A 27206-nucleotide genomic window follows, 5' to 3' on the forward strand; every position below is an offset into this window, starting at 1 on the left:
ATGGTGAATTCAACAGCTAGAGATGATGTGGTTGGGATGGTACAAGAGGCCCTGGAAATTCCACATATGGGTGTTGAGAATGATGAATCAACTGCAAGTGATCCAGCCCAAGCAGGGCAAGTGATCCAAGCCATGTAAAAGAAGATGATCCGGTTCGGATAGGGGCAAATGACGAAACTTTGAAATATTTTAAACTTTTGAAAGATGCACAAACTGATCTGTACCCAGGATGTCACAAATTTACTTCACTATTATTCATTGCTCGAATTTTGCATACGAAGGTGCTCAATCAATAAACCGACAAGTCCGTTGGCATGTTACTTAAGCTTTTGAATGAGGCTTTTCTTTCAGGCACAAAACTTCCAAGTTCATATTTTCAAGCTCAAGAGGTTAATACATATTTGGGTTTCATGTATGAGACTTTTGATGTTTGCCCCAATAGTCACTACAAGAAATTTCACTTTTGGCGACTAAAATTTTAGTTGCCAATCACTTTTGCCGACTAATATATTTGGTCGCCCGTTTGGTCGCCAATAGATCGTCGGGGAAACAATCGGTGACTAAATTTTTTTTGGTAGCCAAAAGTGACCTATTGGCGACTAAAACTTTGGTCGCCATATATTTTTTTAAAATTATTAAATATATATATTTTTACTTTTAGCGACTAAATTATTTAGTAGCCAATTGAGCATGTATTTTTGACGACAAAAATTTTGGTAGCCAAAAGTTTCACTTTTTGAGAATTGGTTACTAAACATTTAATAGCCAAAAGTTTCCTTTTTACAATTGGCGACTAAAAGTTTAGTAGCCAAAAATTTCACTTTTTCACAACTGGTAACTAAAATTTTAGTAGCCAAAAGCCAACCTGTAATATTTGTTTAGTCGCCAAAATGTCTCATTTAGTTTTCATAATTTGTTCTGTAATATTTTTTGCGCCACCTAAAACCTGTCCATATACAAAATTATTCATCCATTCATTCATTCATTCAATTCTCAACCATTTAATAAAAATATTTTTCCACAACTTATAGCATTCAATTTCCAACCATATACAAAATTTAACTATTAAAATCCATTCAAATGCCTTATTTCAACAAAATGTAATAAGCAGCAGGGACGGAATTACGGAGGGACTGTCAGGGGCCACGGCCCCCGCTTAAAAAAAAAATTTATTTATATATATATATATCTTTTATTAATAGTAAAATGGCCCTGCTTTGTTTTGTGGGATGGGCTAGGCTCAATCTCTTCGTTAGATGGCCAGGGAGGGCCATATGCCTTCTTTAAAAAAAAAAAAAAAATGAAAGCCTGAATAGAAATAGAAAAAGACAAAAAGAAGAAAGAAAGAAAACCTAATTCCTATGACCTGTTTTACGCCGTGACACCGTCTCAATTTATTGAAAGCAACCACAGGATTTTTTTTTTGAGTTAAATCAACTTGGGATATATATATAAAAAAAAAAGTCTTGCTTCTGCTATTAATCTTCTCATTATTATAGGTATGTGATTCATATTCTTTTTTATTGTTGTTTTCAATTTGTAATAGTTTTATTATCTTTTTTTTAATGTCATATTGATACAATTGTAATTTTTTTTAATTTTACATATTAAGAAAAAAAAATGAATTAGGACGTATGATTTCAACTACTAGGGGTTTTTTTGATCATATTTGGGCAAATTTAATTTTATTCAGATTAAGTGTTATAAATTCAAAATTAAAATGAATTGAGACTTGTATAAAATTTATGTGTTGAATCTGAATTCTAAATTTTTAAATTTATATGAAATTTGTTTTAATTACATTTGTTATTCTAGGCACAAAGATTTTCTATGTCCTGTGATATATATATATATATATATATATATATATATATATATATATATATATATATATATATATATATATATTACATTAGCAATTGGTTTTAATTTCTAATAGAATATTAACCATGTATGCAATGAATTCTATTTTGATTTGTAGATTATTATGGGAAAGCCATGTACAATTGATAGATTTTTTAAAAGAAAAAATGCATGTTCCTCAAAAGTCAATGCTGACAATACATCATTGCCAACTTCCAATGTTGATATCCCTGAAAATCCTCCCACAAAATCTCAAAAGATTGATGTTAAAGAAATTGATATTGGTTCATTGGAGCGAGATCCTGGATTACGTATACAGATTTGGGATTATCATGTTAATCAATGTGATGAAATTCGACAAGCTTATATTAAGGCTGGTCCATACCAACCTATACTTTCAAAGTATCCGAAATCTGGATCAACAACTCATCTTCGTAGCTTTCAACCGTCATGGTTCAAACTATTTCCGTCATGGTTGGAATATTCACCTGCAAAAGATGCAACTTTTTGTTTACCATGCTTTCTTTTTTATAAACCATGTGGATCTGGATATTATGGGCAGCAAGCATTCACTATTGATGGATTTCAGAATTGGAAAAAAGTTAGGGATGGAGCAAAATGTGCTTTTTTAAATCATATAGGAAAAGATCCTAATTCTTTTCACAATATTGCCGAGAGATCATGTGAAGACTTGATGAATCAATTTCAACATATACAAAAGGTATTGGACAATTTCACTTCTAAACAAATTGTAGATAATCGACTAAGATTGAAGGTCTCAATTGATACAATCCGATTGCTTGCTGTAGACGCGCCCGCGAGAGGCCTTCGTGCTACTACAGTTCGGACTCGATTTTGTTTGCGGTTCTAAGTCTGAACCAAAGAGTCCAAATCTGGCAAATCGTTTTGAGAAACATATTTTTTGAAAAGAAGTGCCAAACATGGACTGCTTTGCCAGATATAGAGTCGCCACCTAAATATTTTAAAATGGGGGAATTTAGGAAACCCTGACTCGGTGCCGAAGGCCACATGTCCGTCATCACCAGAGTTAGCTCGGCTCGGGAGCTAGGGTATGATTGGGGAAGGTCAGCTATGAGCACCCCCTCTCGCCCGATCCGAAGATCGGCCTCTACTAACCGTGATATCCGTTTTTGAAAACGTTATGTGTTCTTAAACCAATTATTAGCCTAGAATTACTATGTTATACGCACAGCAAACAAATATAGATTAGATTGCCTAATTTGGAAATAAGCACTGCATATCCGTTTGTTTTGAAAAACGCTTTGGAATTTGCTACTCACAAGTAGGCTAAAACACGGATTTTAACGAGTGTTTCCAACTCAGACAATCCAACCTTCACCCACAGGCATTCAAACAATTTATCACATAAGCATCTAGCCACATGGTAAGTATGCTGTCATGATAGCATTCACACGCATGAGATATGCTAAAGCATAAATGCTTACCGAGTACTCCGAGCCAAAACAATAAACTAGTTAGCCAACATGCATGGTCCTAGTTCATGTCAAATTGACTAATGCAACACATGCAGGATGCAATTAGAATAGACTCGGCTAACCTAAACATGGCATGCGAAATTGCATAAGTAGCATGTATTCAAGTTAGATCTGAAATACTAATGCAGTTAGCATGATGCGCCGAGCTCGGTGCATGTAATGCTGATGAATGATGCACGCATGCATAGCATAAGGTATGCTAAATTAAGCATGTCCTATTACTAACCATCAAAGCAGGTAAATAAAAGGGAAGAAAGACGTGGGGTTGGAAGACATACACACACTCACGCACACTTATTACATAATTGCCCTCACTTAGAGGGTCCAAATAAATATTACAGTCCGAATAATAAACGCATAAATTATTATAGAATTTCTAATTAACTAACAGAATGGATGCAAAAAGAAAAGGTGGCCACAGCCCCCGCCTTGGGATGCGCGAATGATGCATGCTCGAACCCGGCTCGCTCGGAAAGTCCGTACCATACCACTGCCGCCTCTGTTGACACTGCCCTGCTTCTCTGAAAATTGCCAAAGTCTTGGAACAGGTCCCCTAAACACTGTGGAACACCATCGGCTGAAGGAAATGTCCACCGGCCATTGCAAATATCCATCGGCTGTTTATGAAGTTATCGGCTCAAGAAGGATTGCCGGTCGACACTAAACACTGCCGGTCGGCAGAAACTTCCCTTGAAGAAACTTTGAAGAACAGATGTACCAGCCACCTTTTACTGATCAAAATCAGTCCAAAACCTCAAGAATCAACCCTCAAAGCTTCTCAATCTCGGAGCAAGGTGTAATGGTGTGTGTATTAGTGCAAAAGTAAGGTAAAAATGCACTTTTGGGCTACCAAACACACACTAAGGGAGGAGAGAGAGGGAAATATGGAGAGAGATGATATATCTAGCAGATATATGTATATAAGCTCTGGTTTTTAGGTTTAAAATTTTCAACCTTTTACAATGAAGGAGGAGGGCTCTATATATAGCCTAAGCAAATGGTTCTTGGCTTCTCCAAGAAGCCAAGTGAAAGGGGCAAAGGGTGCAAAGGAGTCTAGGCTTCTTGGAGAAGCTAAAACAGCTGGCCAAGCTTCTCCAAGAAGCTTAGCCAAAGGTTCATCCTTCTAGAAGGAACCAAGGGTTTCAAAGGCTCATACCAGCCAAAACTGCACGGGGAGGAGTGATGGTGCATTCCAGCTGGCACAGCTGGCATGCACCATGCCTCAAGGGTGCAAAGGAGTCATACCGGCCAGCAAAAGATGTCACCGGCAAAATAAAGTGCCAATCGGCAGTATACTATGCCGACCGGTCATTGATTTTAAGAAACCATGGCCGGTGGCACCCCTAAACAGCCGGTGATGCTAGGGGAAGGCCGGTGGAATGTGGGGATGGCCAACAAGCCATTCTCCTCCCTTCAAGGCAAAAACACAAGTGTTTGGTGTCAAAGCCAAACACGGAACAGTCAGGTCGAGAGATCCTGAGGCGAGGCGCGCGGCCAAGACTTCCGGGAACTCAAGACGTACACAAACATGGATAATCACCGAGTGTTCAAACGGTGACGTCCAAGTGTTGAGGACGGTAAAAAATGGGGTGTCTACAGTTGCCCCTCTTTAACAGAACTCGAAAGTCATAACAATGACGGGAGTGAATGTCAAAGCCCAGAGACGACCCATTTTTGACAAGGCCGAAGACTCAGACAAATATACAAGGCAAACAAGGTATGCGCCCAAAGGCAGGGACAAGATGCAAGACAATGCACAGAGCCGGACATAACTTATGATCATGCAAAGAAAACTGTAACGAAGCATACATGCGACAGTTTTAAGCTAGCATACTGTAGACACCCCATTTTTGACCGACCTTAAGACTCAGACGTCGCCAGTTGAGCACTTGGTGATATTGCATGTTGTGCTTGTTCAGAAGTCTCAGAGTCGCGGCTGCGAGCCCTGCCTCCGGACTTCCGAACCCTCTTCTGTGCCTTGCCTCGGTTTGCGAACCAGACTCGGTTTTCTCGATTTCTTTTCCTAAGGAAAGGGAGAGGTCCAGTAGACCATCTCTCAGTGGACGTGGGCTACATTTTGTGGCCGCAGGCCATTTTGCCCATTTCGGAGTCCGATTTCCGATTTTTCGGGACCGTTGGCCGTGTGCCTCGGTTCGGGACCGCTTAACCATCTCCGTTTACTCTAAATTTTGGCATACATCTTATTTTCTCCCCTTTAAGGGACACTGGGGTCTGAGAAACCCACTTCGTGGCCGAACGCTACTTTCGGTGCTTAACAGCCCATTTTCGGGACCCCGAACTGCGTGTTTTGGCCCCCGAGCATTCGTTTTGCATCGGTTTTTGTTCATTTTTGGCAGGTACCTCTGTTTTATCACCGGGAAGGACGTAGAAGGGTGGGAGGCCAGCAATTATCTTGGCAACCAGTTATGTTCCATTTTCGCCCTCCGACACCCGTTTTTCGCACTTCCGGGCCAATGTTGAACACCTTGGAGCCATTTTCTTCAAACCCAAACCACATATTTGTGATGCACACACATGGGAGGACCCTAAAATTTCATGGCCGGCCACTAATGTTTCTTGACCCTTTTGAACCCCTCCTTCCGAGCCAATGTTGAACACCCTTGGGCCACTTTTTTGAACTTTGAACCACATATTTGTGATGTACACACATAGGAGGACCCTAAAAGTTTATGGCCGGCCATTAATTTCATTTGAACCTTTTGAACCCCTCCTCAAAATGGCTTGTTCTCTCTCCTGTTTTAGAGTTTCCAAATTCGAACCACAGGGTTGTGAAGAGGGGACCTGGGAGGCCACCAATATATGGTGGCCGGCCACTAAAGCCACTTGGCCTTTTTGACCCTTGGCCGGCCGGCTAGGGGGGGTGGCCGGCCGGCCACATCCAAGTCCAATAATGGGCCGGCCATGTTCCTCTCTCTGCACACTTTACAGCTGTACAGCTGTTTCCCTCAGAAAATATCTATATCCGGGGGATATTTTATGGGGGAACAAGAGCCTCAATTCCCTCCACTTTGGCCTAGGGTCTTCTCTCCCTCTCTTGCATAGATTGCTGGCCTCCCAACTCAAGAAAGAGGGTTAGAAGGATTGGTTGGAGCATATACATACATATCACCCCATTTCCTTCAAGTTTTGGGCTCCATTTCTTCATCATCTTCAAGCTCTACCATCACCACTCCATTTCAGCAGCAAGGGGAGGAACTCCAGCAGCTTAGAGTCATCAAAATTGGTCCAAGGAGCAACAAAAGCATTGGTCTTCAAGGGTGAGTAGCATTCCCCCCCCCCTTTTTGGTCCATTTCTTGCACCATTTATAAGCTATACATGCTTATTGATTTGAGCTCCGACCAAAACTGAAAAGGTCATTTTTTTGAGCTCATTTTCTTGTTTCATTAAGGGCTCAACCCGGTTTGAGCCCTCCATATTGCACTTGCTTCAATATCCTCCTTGAATGCCATTTTCTTGCATGCTTTGGCAGCCTATCATGCTTCTGTTTTTGGTCTTTTTACAGGCCTAGAAATAGTCTTATTTTGACCTTATTAAGGGTCTTTGGCTGTTTGGTGAATATTTTGTAGACTTTGTGTTATAGCCTCTTTTGAGCCTCATTTTTGCATTGCATTTCTAGCATGTTTTTATATTGTTTTGGATTTTTTACAGTTCTGTAAATGTGCATATTTTTGGTCCCTCTTCAATGTTGTAGAAGGGAATTTTTCAGTTTGGGCTTTTCATATACCACTTACCTCTTTGGCCACCTTTTGGCCCTTTTTCTTGCATGGGAGTGCAGCCATACTTGTGTTTGTTTTTGAGGTTTTTACGGTTCTGTAAAGTGGCTTATTTTTGGCCCCTCTTCAATGTTGTTGAAGGGCCCTAACCTGTTTGAGGACAGCAGCTGTGAGTTGCTTCTTAATCCTATGTTTAGGGCCATTTCTTGCATGCTAGTTTTGCACTATTTTTGCTTGCTATTTGGCCATGTTTTGAACTGGAAAAATGCTTATCTTGGGATTTCCTTGCTTCTGTATTTTCATTGCATGTCCATATTGTGCATGTTTGGTATAGCTGTAGGCCATTTCGGGTGCCAAAATTCATATTTCGGGACTATTCCATGCATCGGGTGTGTTTTCGCCTCATTTCGGGGCTGTTTTCCCCCACTTTTCATTGCTGAAAATCCATTAGCATGTTTGCATATCGTTTTAGCCATATTGCATTGCGTATGCCATTGCCTCGGTTTGCGTGCCCGTGTGCACGCATTTCGAGGCACTTCATTTTCATCTATCGGCCTCTTATGTGAGTGCGGCTGAGGTTCTCTCATGTTATTATAAGTCCATGTTGCATTCTATATGTCATTTCCATGCCATTGCATTACGTATGCCATTGCCTCGGTTTGCGTGCCCGTGTGCACGCATTTCGAGGCACTTCATTTTCATCTATTGGCCTCCTATGTGAGTGTGGCTGAGGCTCTCTCATGTTAGTATAAGTCCATGTTGCATTCTATATGCCATTTCCATGCCATTGCATTGCATATACCATTGCCTCGGTTTGCGTGCCCGTGTGCACGCATTTTGAGGCACTTCATTTTCATCCATTGGCCTCCTATGTGAGTGTGGCTGAGGCTCTCTCATGTTGGTAAAAGCCCATATCACATTTCCATGTCATTTACATTGCGTATGCCATTGCCTCGGTTTGCGTGCCCGTGTGCACGCATTTCGAGGCACTTCATTTTCATCCATTGGCATCCTATGTGAGTGTGGCTGAGGCTCTCTCATGTTGGTATAAGCCCATATCACATTTTCATGTCATTTATATTGCGTATGCCATTGCCTCGGTTTGCGTGCCCGTGTGCATGCATTTCGAGACACTTCATTTTCTTCCATCGGCCTCTTATGTGAGTGTGGCTGAGGCTCTCTCATGTTAGTATAAGTCCATGTTGCATTCTATATGCCATTTCCATGCCATTGCATTGCATATACCATTGCCTCGGTTTGCGTGCCCGTGTGCACGCATTTCGAGGCACTTCATTTTCATCTATCGGCCTCTTATGTGAGTGTGGCTGAGGCTCTCTCATGTTAGTGTAAGCCCATATCATATTTCCATGTCATTTGCATTGCGTATGTCATTTTCTCGGTTTGCGTGCCCGTGTGCACGCACTTCGAGACATCTCATTTTCATAGCATTGTGCATACTAGGCTGTATCTTTGTTGCATTCATGCATGTCATGCATATTGCATCGTGTTCAGGATAGGAGTTAGCCTGGGCACGGGAAACGAGGTACGTTCCGTACTCCGAGTGACGGAACGTGTCTCAATTCCCTCAGCCACCGACACTCCGGATTATCTATGATGGAGTTAGGTTCTTGTTGTGTTTACATATGCATTCATTCTATATTGAGTTGCACATTTCGACCCCTCTGCCATCATGCATTGATATGCGTGATTGGTGGCACGAGGATCGAGGCATGCATATATCTATGAAAATACATTGCTATGCCCCTTTCCTGCTCTCTGTTGCAGCAAATGAAGAATCAGCAAACTTCCGGAGTTTGGCGCGCTTTCTAAGAAAAATCACAAAACAGAGGCTAATTGGGGCATCTCAGTGGATTTCCGCGCAAGGCAGCCCAGACATGCATCATTCATCAGAAGCAAGGCAGTCCCTGGCTTGCACGCCAGTTTTACAGCTTTCTTAGTTAATTTGCTAAATTAATTAGGAATTTGTATATTATTTGGACTGTAATATTTGGACTGTAATATTCTTTTATTTGGGATTGTATATTTATTTGGACCCTCTGCGCGAGGGCAATACTGTAATAAGTGTGCGTGTGTGTGTTGTATGTCTTCCAACCCCACGTCTTTCTCCCTTTTATTTATCCACTTATGATGGTTAGATTAGGGCATGTTTCAATTAGCATATAGTATGACAGCATGTTTGCATCATTCATTTGTTTTGCATGCACCGGGCTCGGCGCATCATACTAACTGCATCAGTATTTCAATTCCAAATTGAGTACATGTTAGTTGTAGCATTCCATATGCCATGTTTAGAATAGCCGAGCCTGCTATAGTTGCATTTTTGCATGTGTTGCATTAGGCATTTCTGTATACTTAGGATTCATGCATGATTTCTAATGTAGTCTCTGTTTTTGGCTTGGAGTACTTGGTGAGCTTTATGCTTTAGCATCCTTGCATGCGTGTGAGTGCTGCCATGAATAGCATGCTTACCATGAGGCTATTTGCTTATGTGATATAACTGCCTGAATGCCTGTGGGTGAAGGTTGGGTTATTTGGATTGGAACAAATCATCAAATGTGTGTTTTAAGCCCACTAGATAGTGGCAAAAATCATGTTTTCTAAGCCCACCTGAGGGTGGCAAATCCACGTCTTAGCCTACTTGCGAGTAGCACCATCAAACCATTTTCAAACAAACAAACATGAAAAGTTTTGTTCCAATTCAAGCGATCCAGTCTATTCTTATATGCTGTGTGCATCACATAGTAACCTAGGCTAATAACCGGAATAAGAACACACAAAGTTTTCAAAAATAGATATCATGGTTAGTAGAGGCCAGTCTCTGACCGGGCGAGCGGGGGTGCTCACGAAGTGACCTTCCCCAATCATACCCAAGTTCCCGAGCCGAGGCAACTTTGGTGATGACGGACACGTGGCCTTAGGCAAACGAGTCAGGGTTTCCTAAATTTCCCATTAAAAAACATTTAGGTGGCGACTCTGTATCTGGCAAAGCAGTCCATGTTTGGCACTTCTTTCAAAAATCTGTTTTTTCTCAAAACGATTTGCCGGATTTGGACTCTTTGGTTCAGACTTAGAACCGTGACAAATTTGAGAGTCCTGAGCTGTAGTGACCCCAATATGAACGGAACGGGAGCTCGTTCCTCCCGGGGCGTTCGGGGACGTCTACACATACACCAAACTACACTACAATGTAGAAAGGATGTAAGAGAATTAAGCAATTCTCGATACGTCTCACTCGGAGGATACAATACCTGTGCGGCTCATCTGGTTGCACCAGCCTCAAATGAACCGTACATACGATATCGTGTCTGCAAAGAAAACAAACTTAACAGGTACGATATTGTTAGCAACATGCATAATAGTGTGCTCGAAATGCGTGACAACGCAAAGCGAATGGGAAACATAACAATGCTGTGAAGGCACAGATGTATAAGTGGAGCGCGCGGTCTACGCGGGCAACGAAATTGATTACAAGGATGCGGTCTACACAAGCAATGAAATTGATTACAAACATGCGGTCTACGCAAGCAGGACATGCGGTCTACGCAGGTAATGAAATTGAATGCCAACATACGGTCTACGCAAGTAAAACATGCGGTCTACGCAAGTAATGAAATTGGACAATCATGCGGTCTACGCAAGCAAAATATGCGGTCTACGCAAGTAACGAAATTGAATAAACATGCGGTCTACGCAAGTAAAACATGCAGTCTACACAAGTAATGAATCTGAATCATAAGAATACGGTCCACGCAAGCAGAACAGGCGGTCTACGCAAGTAATGAAATTGATTACAAACATGCGGTCTACGCAAGTAACGTAACTAACATGCAGTCTACGCAAGCAAAACATGCGGTCTACGCAAGTAATGAAATTAACATGCGGTCTACGCAAGTAATGAAATTAATTACAAACATGCGGTCTACGCAAGTAACGTAACTAACATGCGGCCTACGCAAGCAAAACATGCGGTCTACGCAAGTAATGAAATTAACATGCGGTCTACGCAAGTAATGAAAGTAATTACAAACATGCGGTCTACGCAAGTAATGTAATTAACATGCGGTCTATGCAAGCAAAACATGCGGTCTACGCAGGTAATGAAATTAACATGCGGTCTATGCAAGTAATGAAATTAATTACAAACATGCGGTCTACGCAAGTAATGTAATTAACATGCGGTCTACGCAAGCAAAACATGCGGTCTACACAGGTAATGAAATTAACATGCGGTCTACGCAAGTAATGAAATTAATTATAAACATGCGGTCTACGCAAGTAACGTAATTAACATGCGGTCTACACAAGCAAAACATGCGGTCTACGCAGGTAATGAAATTGAATGCCAACATGCGGTCTACGCAAGCAAAACATACGGTCTACGCAGGTAATGAAATTAACATGCGGTCTACGCAAGCAAAGTGTATAAAGAGAAACTTGAACATATGTGAGTGAAAACATATCATTCATAATGCAGGGATGTAAAATACTGTAACACAGCATAATCGAAACGGTTTGTGGGAATCCTCAAGACATGAAAAGGATACGGGAAGGGACGTTCTTCGTACGTATCGAGCATCGTTCGCAGAAGTTGTGGCCTGAGGTCAACTCGAAGGTCCATGTTTCAAAAGTGTGCTTCCCCGCATGGTCTCAAGTAATGAAGGTGCCAAGCCATGTAGTTGACCCGAACAAAGGCGCGGAAGGTGCGTTGACCGTAAGGGGAGTTTTACTGGTATCAATTCCGACACTTTGCTACCCTGTCATTCTATGTTTTACTTTCCTTTTTACTGGTAGTTTAAGCACATTGCACTGCCTCGGGCAGGTTTTATTCTTTCTCAAAATTACACATTTTTCAAAGCACGTGACGGGAATGAAACAACCATTTTGTTCAAAAGATGTTGCATTTGTAAACTTTCTATGCATCGGATCGCAAGGTATCACACCACAATGTGAACGAAATTGAATCTATTTTGAACACCGAGTATGTGCATCGTAATAATCAGGTAGTGAATCGACTTACAACTCGATAAGCAAAACAAAGGCATGATATAACCAAACAAGTGTGAGTACAACTCGATAAACAAATCAAAAACTCAAAGAGAGTGAAATACAACTCGATAAGCAAATGTACAATAACCTGATAAGCAGACAGGTGTGACTTCGCAAAAATCGATCACCGAGGGGAGATTGGAGGTGGTAGAGTTCCCCAATCTCTAGCATAAACAGCTCAGGGAACCAGGAGGAAGCCCATCGGCCAGGGGTAGAGGCCATCGGCCACAAGGAATGGCCATCGGCCATAAATTTGTTCGGTCGGCAAAATATACTGGCCGGTCGGCAGAATACTTGGCTGGCCGGCTATGAATGAGGGAATCGCCAGAATGTTGACACCTGTCCTCCACCCAACCTTATCTCCTACAAAAGACCCCAGCTTCGTAGTTTTTCTCAATTCTACACTGATTTGCTCTAATGGAAGAGTTTCTTGCTCAAAATCTCACAACTTGGATTGTTAGCTTGGATGTCTCGGAAAAGTTGAATTTCTGGGGTTTCGGCATACATGCACTATTCACTTTGGGTCGTACCCCATTGCACCTCCCGTTTCTCCATGCCGCGGCAAGGTTTTGGAATCCGGTGACGCATGTCTTTAGCTTCACTGGGCAAGAGATATGTCCTACCTTTGAAGATTTCCGAGCCTTAATGGAGTCCGAGCGCGACGAGGAGCTCCTGTCCCAACTTAATTTTGGCCATACCCAATCCTTAGGGCGAATGTGTGGACTCAGCATGCGTGACGCTCGGTCTCTGATTTGTGATGGGATGCTGGATATTCCGAGTTTGATCTATCGGTTTTCTGATGCTAGTGATCGCAACAACCATCACTGGCAAGGCTTCTGGCGCCATGCCCTCTGTTTGTGCATGCTATCTCATTTTCTATTTGTCTCAGGCTCTGGAGGGTCTAATGTCCGGCTGACCGAGGTTGCCCAAGGCTTGAAGGAGGGCAAGAGCTGTATTGCCATGATTCTGGCTGAGACGTTGATGGGCTTAGACACCTTTTATCGTCGTGAGACGACCAGATTAGCGGGGAGTCCACTACTACTACAGGTAACGTTTCCCACCCAATCTTACATATGCATTGCTCACATCACTCGGCCCTCAAGCTCGGTCTTTTCTCACAAAACCCTATTCTCGCTTTTTTCTCCTCGTACATCTCTCTATTCTTTATTCTCTCATTTTTCATCCCTCCCCAAGTATGGTTGATGGACAAACTGCAGGTTGTGGACTCTTGCCCAGCATATTCAGCTCGCGGCTACTTCTTCCGACACCGTCTAGTCAATGCCCTGGATGAGGGATGGTGGTTCGCTTGGATGTGTCGCTTGTCCGCAGAACATATTGCTTGGCGGTGTCCTTGGCTGAGCCTTCCGGCAATGAGTTACAACATGTCCCGGCAGACTGGGATTCAATTGATTGGCCTCACTCACTGTGTATTCTACTTCCCATTTCGGATTCGACGCCAATTCGGCCATGATCAGACCTGCCCGCCAGAGGGGATAGAGTATCCTGTTGCGTTTCCAGCCCGAGGCGCACAGCTTGCTCGGCAGGCCATCGCGTGGAGGACGAGAGAACTCCTAACCCCTGCTCCCACTTTCAGTTATACTTTGTCTGACGAATGCGTGGATTGGCTCAATGAAGAGGCACAGATTGGGCCCAGCTTGGCATCAGAGGCTTCGACCAACTCTGGGAGGGGGCGCAGGAGCACCTGACTTGACTATGCCCCGGATTTATTGCTTTATTAGTACTTTCAAGTTTTCTTTATGAATGTAATCAAAAGCAACTTCGATTGTATGCAAGAGCAGGAGAACTCTGTTTTGAAATCAATGAAATTGAAGGTTGTGGTACTGAAAATTTTTCGCTTTGGTCCAAAAGTGGTCTTAGTTGTAAAAAGATTAATTTGAACAAAGTCAACTTTTATTAAAACTTTTCAGAATCATTTTCGATATGGATCAGAACTGGACACACCTGAGATCTGTCACTGAGATACACAACCCCAGATCCCTGCAACTGGAAAGTTGCCCCTAGTCTGAAGAGTACCGCGGAACTGCATGGCAACGGAAAGTTGCCCCTAGTCTGAGTAGCACTGCGCTGGAGATCATAACCGAACCTTTGAAAGCTGAATAGACAAAGGTGACCAAGATGATCAAATGGACAAAGTTGATCGGGGAAAAGGGTTATGGCTGAACTTCAGGATGAAGCTGCCTACGCATCCCAAAGATGGGAATCAAGCCTTACGTAGTTCAGGCTTAGGTTCACTCGAGTATTTTTACTCTCCTTTTGCGCTCTAACTTTTGCCAAAGCCGCCTTTTGCGGGTTTTCAGCCTTGCGAGCTCAGTTTTTATATTTTCCAATTTTTTGTGCTCTAACTTTTGCCTAGGTCGCCCTTTCGGGTTTTCGGCCTAGCGAGCCTCTCAAGGGTAATATTTCTTCAACTTGTCCATGTTGATCGGTTGGGAGAATTCCAGGCCATCTAGGTCCATCAGAACCACAGCTCCACCTAACCAGATAGTTTTGATGATGTAGGGGCCGGTCCAATTAGGTCTGAACTTGCCCCTTGGGTCGTGGATGGGAGCTCGGTTGTCCTTGAGCACCAAATCCCTTTCCTTTAGGTTCCTGGACTTAACCTTCTTGCTGAAAGCCTAGGCAATTCTGCGCTGATAACTTTGAACATGGTAGAGTGCTTTCAGTCTTCTCTCATCAAAGAGCATGAGTTCCTCAAACCTGCTCTGCTGCCAATCTGCTTCGGCTATTTGACACTCAGCCAATACTCGTAAGGACGGAACCTCAATTTCGATAGGTAGAACGGCCTCCATCCCATAAACTAATGAATACGGAGTCGCTCCGGTAGAAGTTCTAATTGAAGTCCTGTAGCCCCACAGAGCAAACGGCAGCTTATCTGGCCAATCCCGGTAGGTTTCCACCATCTTTTGCAGTATATGCTTGATGTTCTTGTTGGCGGCCTCAACCGCTCCGTTGGTCTGCGGCTGGTATGTGGATGACTTATGAAAAGCCACATTGTATTTTTCCAACAAGTCTATTACTTCCTTCTTGAAGTGGGAACCGTTATTTGAAATTATCTCGTTTGGGACCCCGTAGCGACAGATGATGTTGTTTCTGATAAATTTCGCGACGTGTGAAGCCTTCAACACCGCATAAGATTGGGCCTCGACCCACTTCGTAAAGAAATCTATCGCTACCAGGATAAACTCATGCCCATTCGATCCCTTCGGGGTAACAGCTCCGATCACATCGATTCCCTAAACTGAAAACGGCCATGGGGGCGTCATGTTGTACAGCTTTGATGGCGGGATGTTCATGCGGTTTGCATGGATCTGGCATTTGTGGCATCGCCGAACAAAGCCGATACAATCCTCTTCCATGGTGGACTAGTAGTAGCCCTGTCTGAGGATCTTTCTGGCCAGTATCACTCCGTTCATATGTGCCCCGCATTCTCCTCCGTGGATGGCCTCCATCAGGCGCTTCGACTCTTCAGCTTCTACACAGAGCTTGTGCATTCCCAGATGACCTCTCTTATACAGCTTACCCCCACAGATGATGAACTGAATAGCCATTCTTCTGATTGCCCTTTTATCCTTGGCATTTGCCCGTAGTGGATATGCCTCCTTCTCCAAGAAGTTCCAAATGTCATAATACCAGGGGTTTTCGTCTTGGACTTCGTCTATGGCAGCGATTGATTCATACGCCGGCACAAACTTCTGATCAATAATGACTGGACGCATCCGGACTCCGGATGAGATGTCTATCATGGAAGATAGAGTTGCTAGTGAATCTGCGAACCTGTTGTTCTCTCTTACTAGGTGGGTGAATTTTAGTTTCTCAAACCGAGGAATTAACAAATCCAAGGTCTGGTGATAAATTATCATTTTTTCCTCTTTGACTTTCCAGTCTCCTTTTGCTTGAGATACAACAAGGTTCGAGTCCCCAATGACGTCCAACCGTCTCACCCCTAGTTCTAGGGCTGCTTCTAGGCTAGCAATACATGCCTCATATTCTGCTTCGTTGTTCGAGACTTTGAACCGGAGCTTGAATGCTAAGGGGATACGGGAATCGTCAGGCGCTATCAGCAACACTCCTATCCCATACCCGTACTGGTTTGACGCTCCGTCAAAGTACATCGTCCAAGTTTCATCTTCGATGTGCAGAATGGCTTCATCTGGGAATAGGTACTCAACCGCTTCATCCCCCTCAACCGGGTGGTCCGCAAGGAACTCCGCTACCGCTCTTCCTTTTACTGACTTGCGTGTTACATACTTCAAATAAAATTCAGAAAGCAACAGCAGCCAACGAGCTAGCCTACCCGTAAGTGCTGGTTTCTCGAAAAGATATTTGATGGGATCCAAGCGTGAAACCAACATTACTAAGTGAGCTAACAGGTAGTGCCGCAGCTTCCAGGTAGCCCATACCAAGGCCAAACAAGCCTTCTCTAGCGGAGTGTAGCGGGTTTTGTAATTCAGCACCTTCTTGCTCAGATAGTAGATGGCCCTTTCCACTTTATCCTCTGACTCTTGTGCGAGCATGCAGCCCATGGTAGTCTCAGTTACTGAAAGGTACAATATCAACGGTTTCCCCGGCTCTGGTGGTGACAACACGGGCGGGTTCTGTAAATATTCTTTGATCTGTTCGAAAGCTGCTTGACATCGGCCGTCCCATTGGAATTTCTTTCCTTTCTTCAGGAGACCAAAAAGTGGTTCACAAGTCAAGGTTAGTTTTGAGATAAACCGTCTTATGAATTGCACTTTACCTAGGAAGCCTCGCACCTCCTTTTCAGTCATTGGTGGTGGCATTTCTAAGATGGCCTTGATTTTGGAAGGGTCGACTTCGATGCCCCTTTGTGTAATCAGAAACCCTAGCATTTTTCCCGCTGTAACACCGAATGTACACTTCTGAGGATTCAACCGCAGCCGAAACTCTCTGATCCTTTGAAAGAACTTTTGTAAAGCAGTATAGTGGCCCTCTCTTTCTTTGGACTTGACAATCATGTCGTCCACGTACACCTCAACCTCTTTATGGATCATATCATGCAATATTGTGGTTGCTGCCCGTTGATAAGTAGCTCCAGCATTCTTCAACCCAAATGGCATCACTCTGTAGCAATATGTACCCCACGGGGTAGTGAATGCAGTCTTCTCCCGGTCTTCGGGTGCCATTACTATCTGATTATAGCCTGAGAAGCCATCTATAAACGAAAGCAAGACATGCCCCGCCGTGAAATCTACTAATTCATCAATGTGTGGCAAGGGAAAGTCGTCATTCGGACCGGCCCTGTTCAAATCTCTGAAGTCTACACATACCCGAATTCTGCCATTCTTCTTCGGCACCGGGACAATGTTGGCCAACCAAGTCGGGTATTCGGATACCAGCAGGAAGCCTGCATCGATTTGCTTGGTGACCTCTTCCTTGATCTTAATGGACCAATCAGGGTGGATCCTTCTGAGCTTCTGTTTGATCGGTCGGGCCTCGGGGTCAAGAGGGATCCGGTGCTGTACAATCTCAGGATCGATTCCAGGCATGTCTTCATAGGACCACGCGAAAACATCTTTGAAATCCTTTAATAAAGTGACTAGGCGCTCGCGTTCCTCTGAAGACAACGTGGACCCGATCTGGACTAGCTGCGGGTCCTTCTCAGTACCAACGTTCACAGTAGTGATTTCATCCATTAAGGGTTTAACAAATCTTTCCTGCTCTTGATCAATCAATCATTGCAAAACCGGAAGAATTTCTTCCTCGTCGTTTTCATCAAAATTTTGAAAATCCTGATTTAAGCAATAAATCAAAGGCACAGAAAAATACTCAGAAACCACATTCACATCATTCTCATTAAATACTTCCGAGCCGTCCGATTCTTTTGTTACAACAGACTCAAAAGAAAAATAAAATGACGACCTAGACAGGACTGTGGCATCCGGGTTATCACCCATAGGAATACCAGACTCAGACTCAGTCGAGTTGGAACCTGATTCCGACTCACAGGACTCGGTGGAATCAGATTCCGGCTCACTACCTGACCCGGTGCTGCTGGACAAAAATCCTTCCTCGTACTGCCAAATGAGAGAAGGTGCGATGGATGCATCCAAAATAGTTGATGGTAGGCCCGCAGCCGTTGCATTCCCGATCATGCATACCGAGGAGTTATCCCCCAAGCACTTCTGTTCGATCGGAGGATCTGAAAGTAGACATGCCAGTGCTACCCCCATTTCGTTTTCAGCGTCCTCAGACTGCACTTCCTTACTTTGTTCAGTCTCAGCCGACAGATCTGCCCGCCCTTCGGCGATGTCATTCTCAGGTAGCTGCAGGTCAAAGAAAATCTCAAAACCTGGCACGCGCTTCTTCTCCGCGTTCAGCCATGGTTCTGGGAAGCCACAAAATGGAAAGTCCTTCCCCTCCCGGACGAAGCGTCCGTTTAAGGTACCCTGAATGGGCCTATGCATCAACTCAAAAGGCTTCCCAGCCTTCTTTGCTCTGGCTCTTCCGGCCATTTCCTTTCCTTTCCTTATCCAGTCCTCTTTGGTGGGTAGATAACCCAACCCAAAGGTATGAGGGTTGTGTGGCACTTCGGCCAATGCTGCGACGCCCTTCCGGCCGCTCTTGCCCAATCCCATCTCGGGGATGTGTTGGAGCTTGTTCATGAGATAGACTGTCTGAGCACTGATATATACCCCTTCATTAGCAGCCATGATGTCCTGTACAGCCCGAGCCTCAGCCAAGGTAAAACCCGATATGAACACATCTTCCATACCGTGGTCAATTTCTAGAACAGGCGTAGATACTTCCGGCGGCGGATGAATCGATGAATTTCCGAAAACGATGGCTACTCCCTTTCCATAGGGGTATTTCACCATTTGATGTAGGGTGGAGGAGACTGCCTTTACCTGATGTAGCCACGGCTGCCCTAAAAGCAGGTTGAAAGTTGCAGGAACCTCCAAGACATGGAAATCTATCTTATGCTGTCCCGGCCCAACCTTTGTTTGAATCTTAACTGTTCCCATTACTTCCCAGCTTGTGTTGTCATACGCCCGAATCACCTGGGCCGTTGGCACAAAATTCGCGATTTTCAAACCGATCGCATAGGCTGTCCTTGCCGGGCAGACGTTGATGGCGGACCCTGTGTCGACAAGCACCACGGGTATCCATTTATCTCTGCACTCCACAGAGATGTAGAGTGGCTTGTTATGGTTCGCACCCTCAGGTGGCAGTTCTTTGTCAGAAAAGGTCAACATCGGGGTAGTCCCTCCCGAAAAAACTAGGCCCACCAGCTGTTCAGGCGTGGTGTCTATAGAAAGCTTGGCTTTATCCATGGCTGAAAGGACAGCCTGTCTATGTACTCGAGAAGCCATAAGCAGTCCCCAGATGGAGATGTCTGCTTGTATCTTCTTCAATTGCCTCAATACGGCCTCATCCTCGAGTTGCTTTTCCTTTTGCTTTTCTGCCTCCTTATCTTTTCCAGACGCCTCTGGTTGATCTAGGTGTGGAGGCTTGAAGTACCGTCCACTTCTAGTCATGTGATCGACTTCACCGATATACCAGGTATCATCTGGTTGGTTACTCCCCCAATCCTCGTCTGTGTGGGCAAGACATAGATCATCGTCCTCCCACCACATTCCATCTGCAGCTGACAGGCACCTGTCCGGTTCTGGCATGACTGTTCCGATACTTGCAGTACCTTCTATTCCTATGCTCACGGCATTTCCCGTTTCTGTACTTGCGGCGGTCTCAACCCCCACGTGGGCTTTTGCCTTCCTGATTCTCTTAGAATCTTCGAATCTTTCCTGTCCTGACTGTGTCAATGCGGTTAATTGTTCAATAATCCCTGTACTCAAAATGCTCCAATCCCGAGCGAAATTCTTGACACCGGCGTTCTCCGGCGATGTACTCTGTTCTTCGACCTTCCCGGCGATGTACTCTGTTACTGACATTCCTACCCCTGCCGGGCCTTGTCCTGACTGAAACTCTCCTACCACATCTGGCTGATCGTCCAACCATCCTGTGGCCTTTGTTGATTCCTCATAATCGAACCAGTTGACGGCTGAGTCTCCTGGATCTTGGTTACTGTAAAACTGGAGCTTGGCGAGGTCCTCTTCCACAGCCGTTAGATCATCCGTTTCCTGTCCTGGACTGTCCCCTTGGATCGCACACAGCTCTCCTCCTGCTGGAAATTCCACATCTGGTCTATTCTGGCCTATTGGCGAAATGTAGTCACTTGGACTATAAGCATTCCCAACATCACTCCCAGAATTCGCAGATTCTGGCTCAACAACCCCCTTCTCCTTCGGAATCTTCTCTTTCCTGCTCTCGGTAGTCACCACCGCTGGCTTGGGTTGGGTTATGGAGACATCCATCATGCACAAATCGGTGCAATCGGGAAGGAAAACCTCCGTCTTAGGCAGATAGGAAGGTGTGATATAAATACTAGGATCGTAGGACACGACCCCAGTGTGGATGAAATTGATTCTTTTGGGTGGTGGAGCTTGGTTATGTGTGGGGAGAGGATTTGTAGTAACGTTGGGTTTCTCAGGAGGCAAAATCACCCCATTATCAATGAGATCTTGAATCTCATGACGTAATCGGAAACACAGGTCAGTGTCATGACCATGCTGTTGGTGAAATGCACAATACTTAGCTGGATTGTGGGCAGCGGGGAGTCTTTCCGGTAAGGGCCGCGGCTCTAGGGCCTTCAGATGCCCTTTTCTAATTAGAACCCCCAAAGCTTTGCACAGGGGCATATAAAGCGGAACGAAGGTTCTGGTGTTTTTGGGAGGGTATTTGGCTGTTTGTGGGTTGCTTCCGGACGCACCGGAGAATGGTGCGGCTGCCATAGTTCTCGAGGGAGGGTTGGTGGTGACCATACTCACTTCGGAGGTCCTGGTAGTTGTAGCGCCACTCGGGCCTGCATTAGTATTACGATTGAAAGTTCTACGGGGTTGCTCCCGATCATTATCAATCAAGCCTTGCTTTAAGGCATCTTCAATCTGTACCCCCATTTCATGCAGATCAGAAAAGGTAGGGAAAGGGAGTACAATCATCTTTTGCATTAACTTCGGCTGAAGATTGCGCACAATCATCCGAATCTGGTCTTTGTCTGTGGGCCTTAAGGTCATCATCGAAGCCTTAGCCCGCCATCTGGTTACGAATTCTGAGAAGCTTTCTTTGGGTTCCTGCCTCGTTGTCTCGAGATCCCGGGTCGTGATCTCGATTTGCGTATTGTATGAGTACTGCAAGATGAAGGCCTTAGCCATCTCGTTCCAACTTCTCTTGACATCATCCTCCAATTTGGCATACCATATGGCTGCTACGCCCGACAGGGTCCGGCCAAATAGAGACAGCTTCTGTAGTCTAGTGAGGCCCATTGGCCTTAGGATGTCTGAAAACAATCGCAGGTGCACCATAGGATCCCCGGATCCGTCAAAACGATCAATTTGTGGCATCTTAAACCGATCTGGCAGCGCCACGGCTGCATCGGTGTATCCATCCTCAATGTCCGGAATGGACTTCACACCTTGAGATTTCTTGAACAGCTTTTCAAGCTTGCTCATTTTTAATGCCATGGGGTCCACCTCGGACTCGAAAGGAGAATCCGGTTGATTGATAGGAGTGGGTGCCTTGGATAGTTGAGGTAGAATCGGGGGCGGAGCCGGCCCCGCTGGGATGTCTGTATCTTCTTGGACATTCCGGGTATTCGGTGTTTCTTCGGGTATCGGAACCCTTAGTGGGGGAGGGACTTGCTGTGAAGCGGATGCTCCAGTTTGCTGCTGCAATCTTACGATTAACTCTGCTTGCTCGTTCATAACTGTGGCCTGTTGTTTGGCGAATTCTACCTGTCGGACAGCATCCTGCTACATCACTTTCATGCTTTCTTGGAGTTGGCACACCATCTCCTCTAAACTAGCCATACTGTTCTGTTCTGGCTGAATTATCGGTATATGCTCCCTTTCTGTGGGTGAAACGAAATCCTGATCCCTACTGTACACAGGTGGGGTAGATAAAGCCCTATGTGCTGACTGTTGAACTGATGCCCTCTGCCCAACTGTCCTCCGTCTAGTAACCGGGGGTAGAGAGTGGTGCACTGGTTGTCCGTCTACCAGATCCTCAGATCGATGGAGCCGACGACCTCTAATCCAGAGTGCTTGGGAAATATCTACCGGGTTGGAAGCAATGGTGCTAAACTACCTAGCAAAAAGATAAATAAAACAGTAAATAAACAAACAATCGGACAGCACAACGGCGTAAAATAAACACATACAACGCACAGTTGGGTATTCATAATACACAGTTGGTAAGCCGAACACACTGTTCCTCGATACTGATCACTGTTCCCCAGAATCACTGTTCCCAAAACTGAACCTGATACCCGCAGATAACTGATTCTCATAAACTGATACTGATGCCCTCAGGTCTAATACTCAATCTTGCAAACTGATATGTATGTTCCCTGTAGAGATACATTCTAAAAGCACATAGCAAGTAAAGAGAGCCAAAACACCCCGGTTTCCCTGTCCTATTTTGTCAGGAGCTAGGGTTTCACTATGCATGCAGCAGTTTTCAAACAACCTAACATCGGGTAAGCAGCCTGTCCTAATTTGGAATGGTCACTATGGATCCGAATATGCACTAGGTCGAATGGTCGAAAAGGGTGCCCCGGTAAAATCGGGGTTTGTGTTCCCATACTGTCAGAGCCATAACCGGTCAGCCTTATGGTCATGTCTTGACAAGACAAGCCTCCGGCAAACCGTTCAGGAATGGCAGATGGCAAACACTGTGTTCCTAGGCGCACCAATGTACATGCAATGCAAAGAAACACATAAATGGAATCAAAATAAGATATCACGAGTTCGAGTCAAGCTCTCTAAATCCCCAGCAGAGTCGCCAGAAACTGTAGACGCGCCCGCAAGAGGCCTTCGTGCTACTACAGTTCGGACTCGATTTTGTTTGCGGTTCTAAGTCTGAACCAAAGAGTCCAAATCCGGCAAATCGTTTTGAGAAACAGATTTTTTGAAAAGAAGTACCAAACATGGACTGCTTTGCCAGATACAGAGTCGCTACCTAAATATTTTTAAATAGGGGAATTTAGGAAACCCTGACTCGGTGCCGAAGGCCACATGTCCGTCATCACCAGAGTTGCCTCGGCTCGGGAGCTAGGGTACGATTGGGGAAGGTCAGCTATGAGCACCCCCTCTCGCCCGATCCGAAGATCGGCCTCTACTAACTGTGATATCCGTTTTTGAAAACGTTATGTGTTCTTAAACCAATTATTAGCCTAGAATTACTATGTTATGCGCACAGCAAACAAATATAGACTAGATTGCCTAATTTGGAAATAAGCACTGCATATCCGTTTGTTTTGAAAAACGCTTTGGAATTTGTTACTCACAAGTAGGCTAAAACACGAATTTCAACAAGTGTTTCCAACTCAGACAATCCAACCTTCACCCACAGGATTCAAACAATTTATCACATAAGCATCTAGCCACATGGTAAGCATGCTGTCATGATAGCATTCACACGCATGAGATATGCTAAAGCATAAATGCTTACCGAGTACTCCGAGCCAAAACAATAAACTAGTTAGCCAACATGCATGGTCCTAGTTCATGTCAAATTGACTAATGCAACACATGCAGGATGCAATTAGAATAGACTCGGCTAACCTAAACATGGCATGCGAAAATGCACAAGTAGCATGTATTCAAGTTAGATCTGAAATACTAATGCAGTTAGCATGATGCGCCGAGCCCGGTGCATGCAATGCTGATGAATGATGCACGCATGCATAGCATAAGGTATGCTAAATTAAACATGTCCTATTACTAACCATCAAAGCAGGTAAATAAAAGGGAAGAAAGACGTGGGGTTGGAAGACATACACACACTCACGCACACTTATTACATAATTGCCCTCACTCAGAGGATCCAAATAAATATTACAGTCCGAATAATAAATGCATAAATTATTACAGAATTTCTAATTAACTAACAGAATGGATGCAAAAAGAAAAGGTGGCCACAGCCCCCGCCTTGGGATGCGCGAATGATGCATGCTCGAACCCGTCTCGCCCGGAAAGTCCGTACCATACCACTGCCGCCTCTGTTGACACTGCCCTGCTTCTCTGAAAATTGCCAAAGTCCTGGAACAGGTCCCCTGAACACTGTGGAACACCATCGGCTGAAGGAAATGTCCACCGGCCATTGCAAATATCCATCGGCTGTTTATGAAGTTATCGGCTCAAGAAGGATTGCCGGTCGACACTAAACACTGCCGGTCGGCAGAAACTTCCCTTGAAGAAACTTTGAAGAACAGATGTTCCAGCTACCTTCTACTGATCAAAATCAGTCCAAAACCTCAAGAATCAACCCTCAAAGCCTCTCAATCTCGGAGCAAGGTGTAATGGAGTGTGTATTAGTGCAAAAGTAAGGTAAAAATGCACTTTTGGGCTACCAAACACACACTAAGGGAGGAGAGAGAGGAAAATATGGAGAGAGATGATATACCTAGCAGATATATGTATATAAGCTCTGGTTTTTAGGTTTAAAATTTCCAACGTTTTACAATGAAGGAGGAGGGCTCTATATATAGCCTAAGCAAATGGTTCTTGGCTTCTCCAAGAAGCCAAGTGAAAGGGGCAAAGGGTGCAAAGGAGTCTACGCTTCTTGGAGAAGCTAAAACAGCTGGCCAAGCTTCTCCAAGAAGCTTAGCCAAAGGTTCATCCTTCTAGAAGGAACCAAGGGGTTCAAAGGCTCATACCAGCCAAAACTGCACGGGGAGGAGTGATGGTGCATTCTAGCTGGCACAGCTGGCATGCACCATGCCTCAAGGGTGAAAAGGAGTCATACCGGCCAGCAAAAGATGTCACCGGCAAAATAAAGTGCCGATCGGCAGTATACTATGCCGACCGGTCATTGATTTTAAGAAACCATGGCCGGTGGCACCCCTAAACAGCCGGTGATGCTAGGGGAAGGTCGGTGGAATGTGGGGATGGCCAACAAGCCATTCTCCTCCCTTCAAGGCAAAAACACAAGTGTTTGGTGTCAAAGCCAAACACGGAACAGTCAGATCGAGAGATCCTGAGGCAAGGCGCGTGGCCAAGACTTCCGGGAACTCAAGACGAACACAAACATGGATAATCACCGAGTGTTCAAACGGTGACGTCCAAGTCTTGAGGACGGTCAAAAATGGGGTGTCTACACTTGCATTTCAAGGTTGTGCTTTTAGAGGTCGTGATGAAAGGCCAAATTCAATCAATCGTGGAAATTTTCTTCAAATAGTGAAATTGCTGGGATCATATAATGATAATGTTGCTAAAGTATTGGATAAAGCTCCGAAAAAGGCCTCTTACACATCACCAAAGATTCAAAAAGAAATTTTACATATTTTTTCAACCAAAGTGAAGAACGCAATTCGTGAAGAAATTGGTGATGCGAAGTATTGCATAATTGTTGATGAAGCTCGTGATGAGTCAAAGAAGGAGCAAATGGCTATAGTTTTGAGATTCGTTGACAAAGATGGTTTTGTGAGAGAGCGTTTTTTTGGGCTTATTTATGTCTCTAACACTGCTACATTAACCCTAAAAGATGGAATATATTCTGTATTGTCTCATCACAATTTAGATATTCAGAATATTTGAGGACAAGGATACGATGGTGCAAGCAATATCGAGGTGAGTGGAAAGGATTACAAGCATTAGTTTTGAATGATTGTCCATATGCTTATTATATTCATTGTTTTGCACATCATTTGCAGTTGGCTTTAGTGGCAACATCGAAAGATGTTATCCCAATTCATAAATTTTTTCCTAAATTGACTTTTGTTGTCAATATTGTTGGTGCCTCATGCAAGCGCAATGATGAATTAAAAGTTGCGCAAGCTGCTGAAATTGAACATATGATTGACATTGATGAACTCGAGACTGGAAAGGGACTTAACCAAATTAGCACTTTACAACGAGTTGGAGATACTCGTTGGAGTTCTCACTTCAAGTCAGTTTCCAGCTTAATAAAAATATTTAGTCCAACATGTGAAGTTCTTCTTAATATCATTAATGAAGGAACGACTTCTGCCCAACGAGGAGATGCAGACTCAGCTTATGAAACATTGACTTCATTTGAATTTGTCTTTATTTTGCATCTCATGAAAGAAATGTTGGAGATCACTGATTTACTTTGTCAAGCTTTGCAATGCCGATCTCAAGACATCTTAAATGCAATGAATCTAGTTTCATCTACCAAGGCACTTCTGCAAAAGTTTAGAAATGACAAATGGGATGCTTTACTAGCCAATGTGCAATCATTTTGCGAGGTACGTAACATAGATGTCCCGAATATGAATGCTCCTTATATTAGAACAAGAGGTCGAGCTCGTGATCATCAAGATGAATTTACAATTGAGCATTATTATCGAGCAGATATTTTTTATGCTGCAATAGATTCTCAACTACAAGAATTAAATGGCCGGTTCAGTGAACATGCAATAGAGTTGCTTAATCTTAGCTCAGCTCTAGATCCTCGAGATGTGTCTGAAACTTTTAGAATCGATGATATTTGTCGATTAGTAGAAAATTTTTATCTACAAGACTTCAAAGATCAAGAGAAAATACAGTTGAGAATGCAACTTCACCATTACGAGCATAATGTAGTTCAGCATGCAGATTACAAAAAATTGTCTACTATTTTTGAATTGTGTCAGTGGTTGGTAAAGACAAACAAATCTACGATCTATCAACGTGTTTATAGAGTGATTACACTTGTTCTTACTCTTCCAGTTTCTACTACAACTACGGAGCGATCATTTTCAGCCATGAAAATTGTCAAAAGTAGACTTCGTAACAAAATGGAAGATGAATTTCTTACAAACTCTTTGCTTGTGTACATTGAAAAGGAAATTGCTGAAAATTTTACCACAGAGTCAATCATTGAAGACTTTCGAGATATGAAAGAACGTCGAGTTCTACTTTAATAGATAATTGAGTTGATTTGTATAAATAATTTTTTAATGCATGACTTTGCTTTTATTCATAT

The 27206-nt window shown here is 44.0% G+C and overlaps 1 protein-coding gene across 1 annotated transcript; it reads left to right on the forward strand.

The window, feature by feature from the left end:
* LOC114298153 (uncharacterized) lies at positions 1 to 27144 on the forward strand. The gene is made up of 4 exons (XM_082918040.1): positions 1 to 120; positions 1982 to 2584; positions 25583 to 25777; positions 25933 to 27144. The coding sequence occupies exons 1-4, from the start codon at positions 1 to 3 to the stop codon at positions 27142 to 27144; spliced, it is 2130 nt and encodes a 709-aa protein (XP_082774166.1).
* The last annotated feature ends 62 nt before the right edge of the window (positions 27145 to 27206 follow it).

The sequence above is a fragment of the Camellia sinensis genome, chromosome 3, assembly GCF_055761805.1.
Source record: "Camellia sinensis isolate YWXY chromosome 3, ASM5576180v1, whole genome shotgun sequence".
Taxonomy (NCBI): Eukaryota; Viridiplantae; Streptophyta; class Magnoliopsida; order Ericales; family Theaceae; genus Camellia; species Camellia sinensis.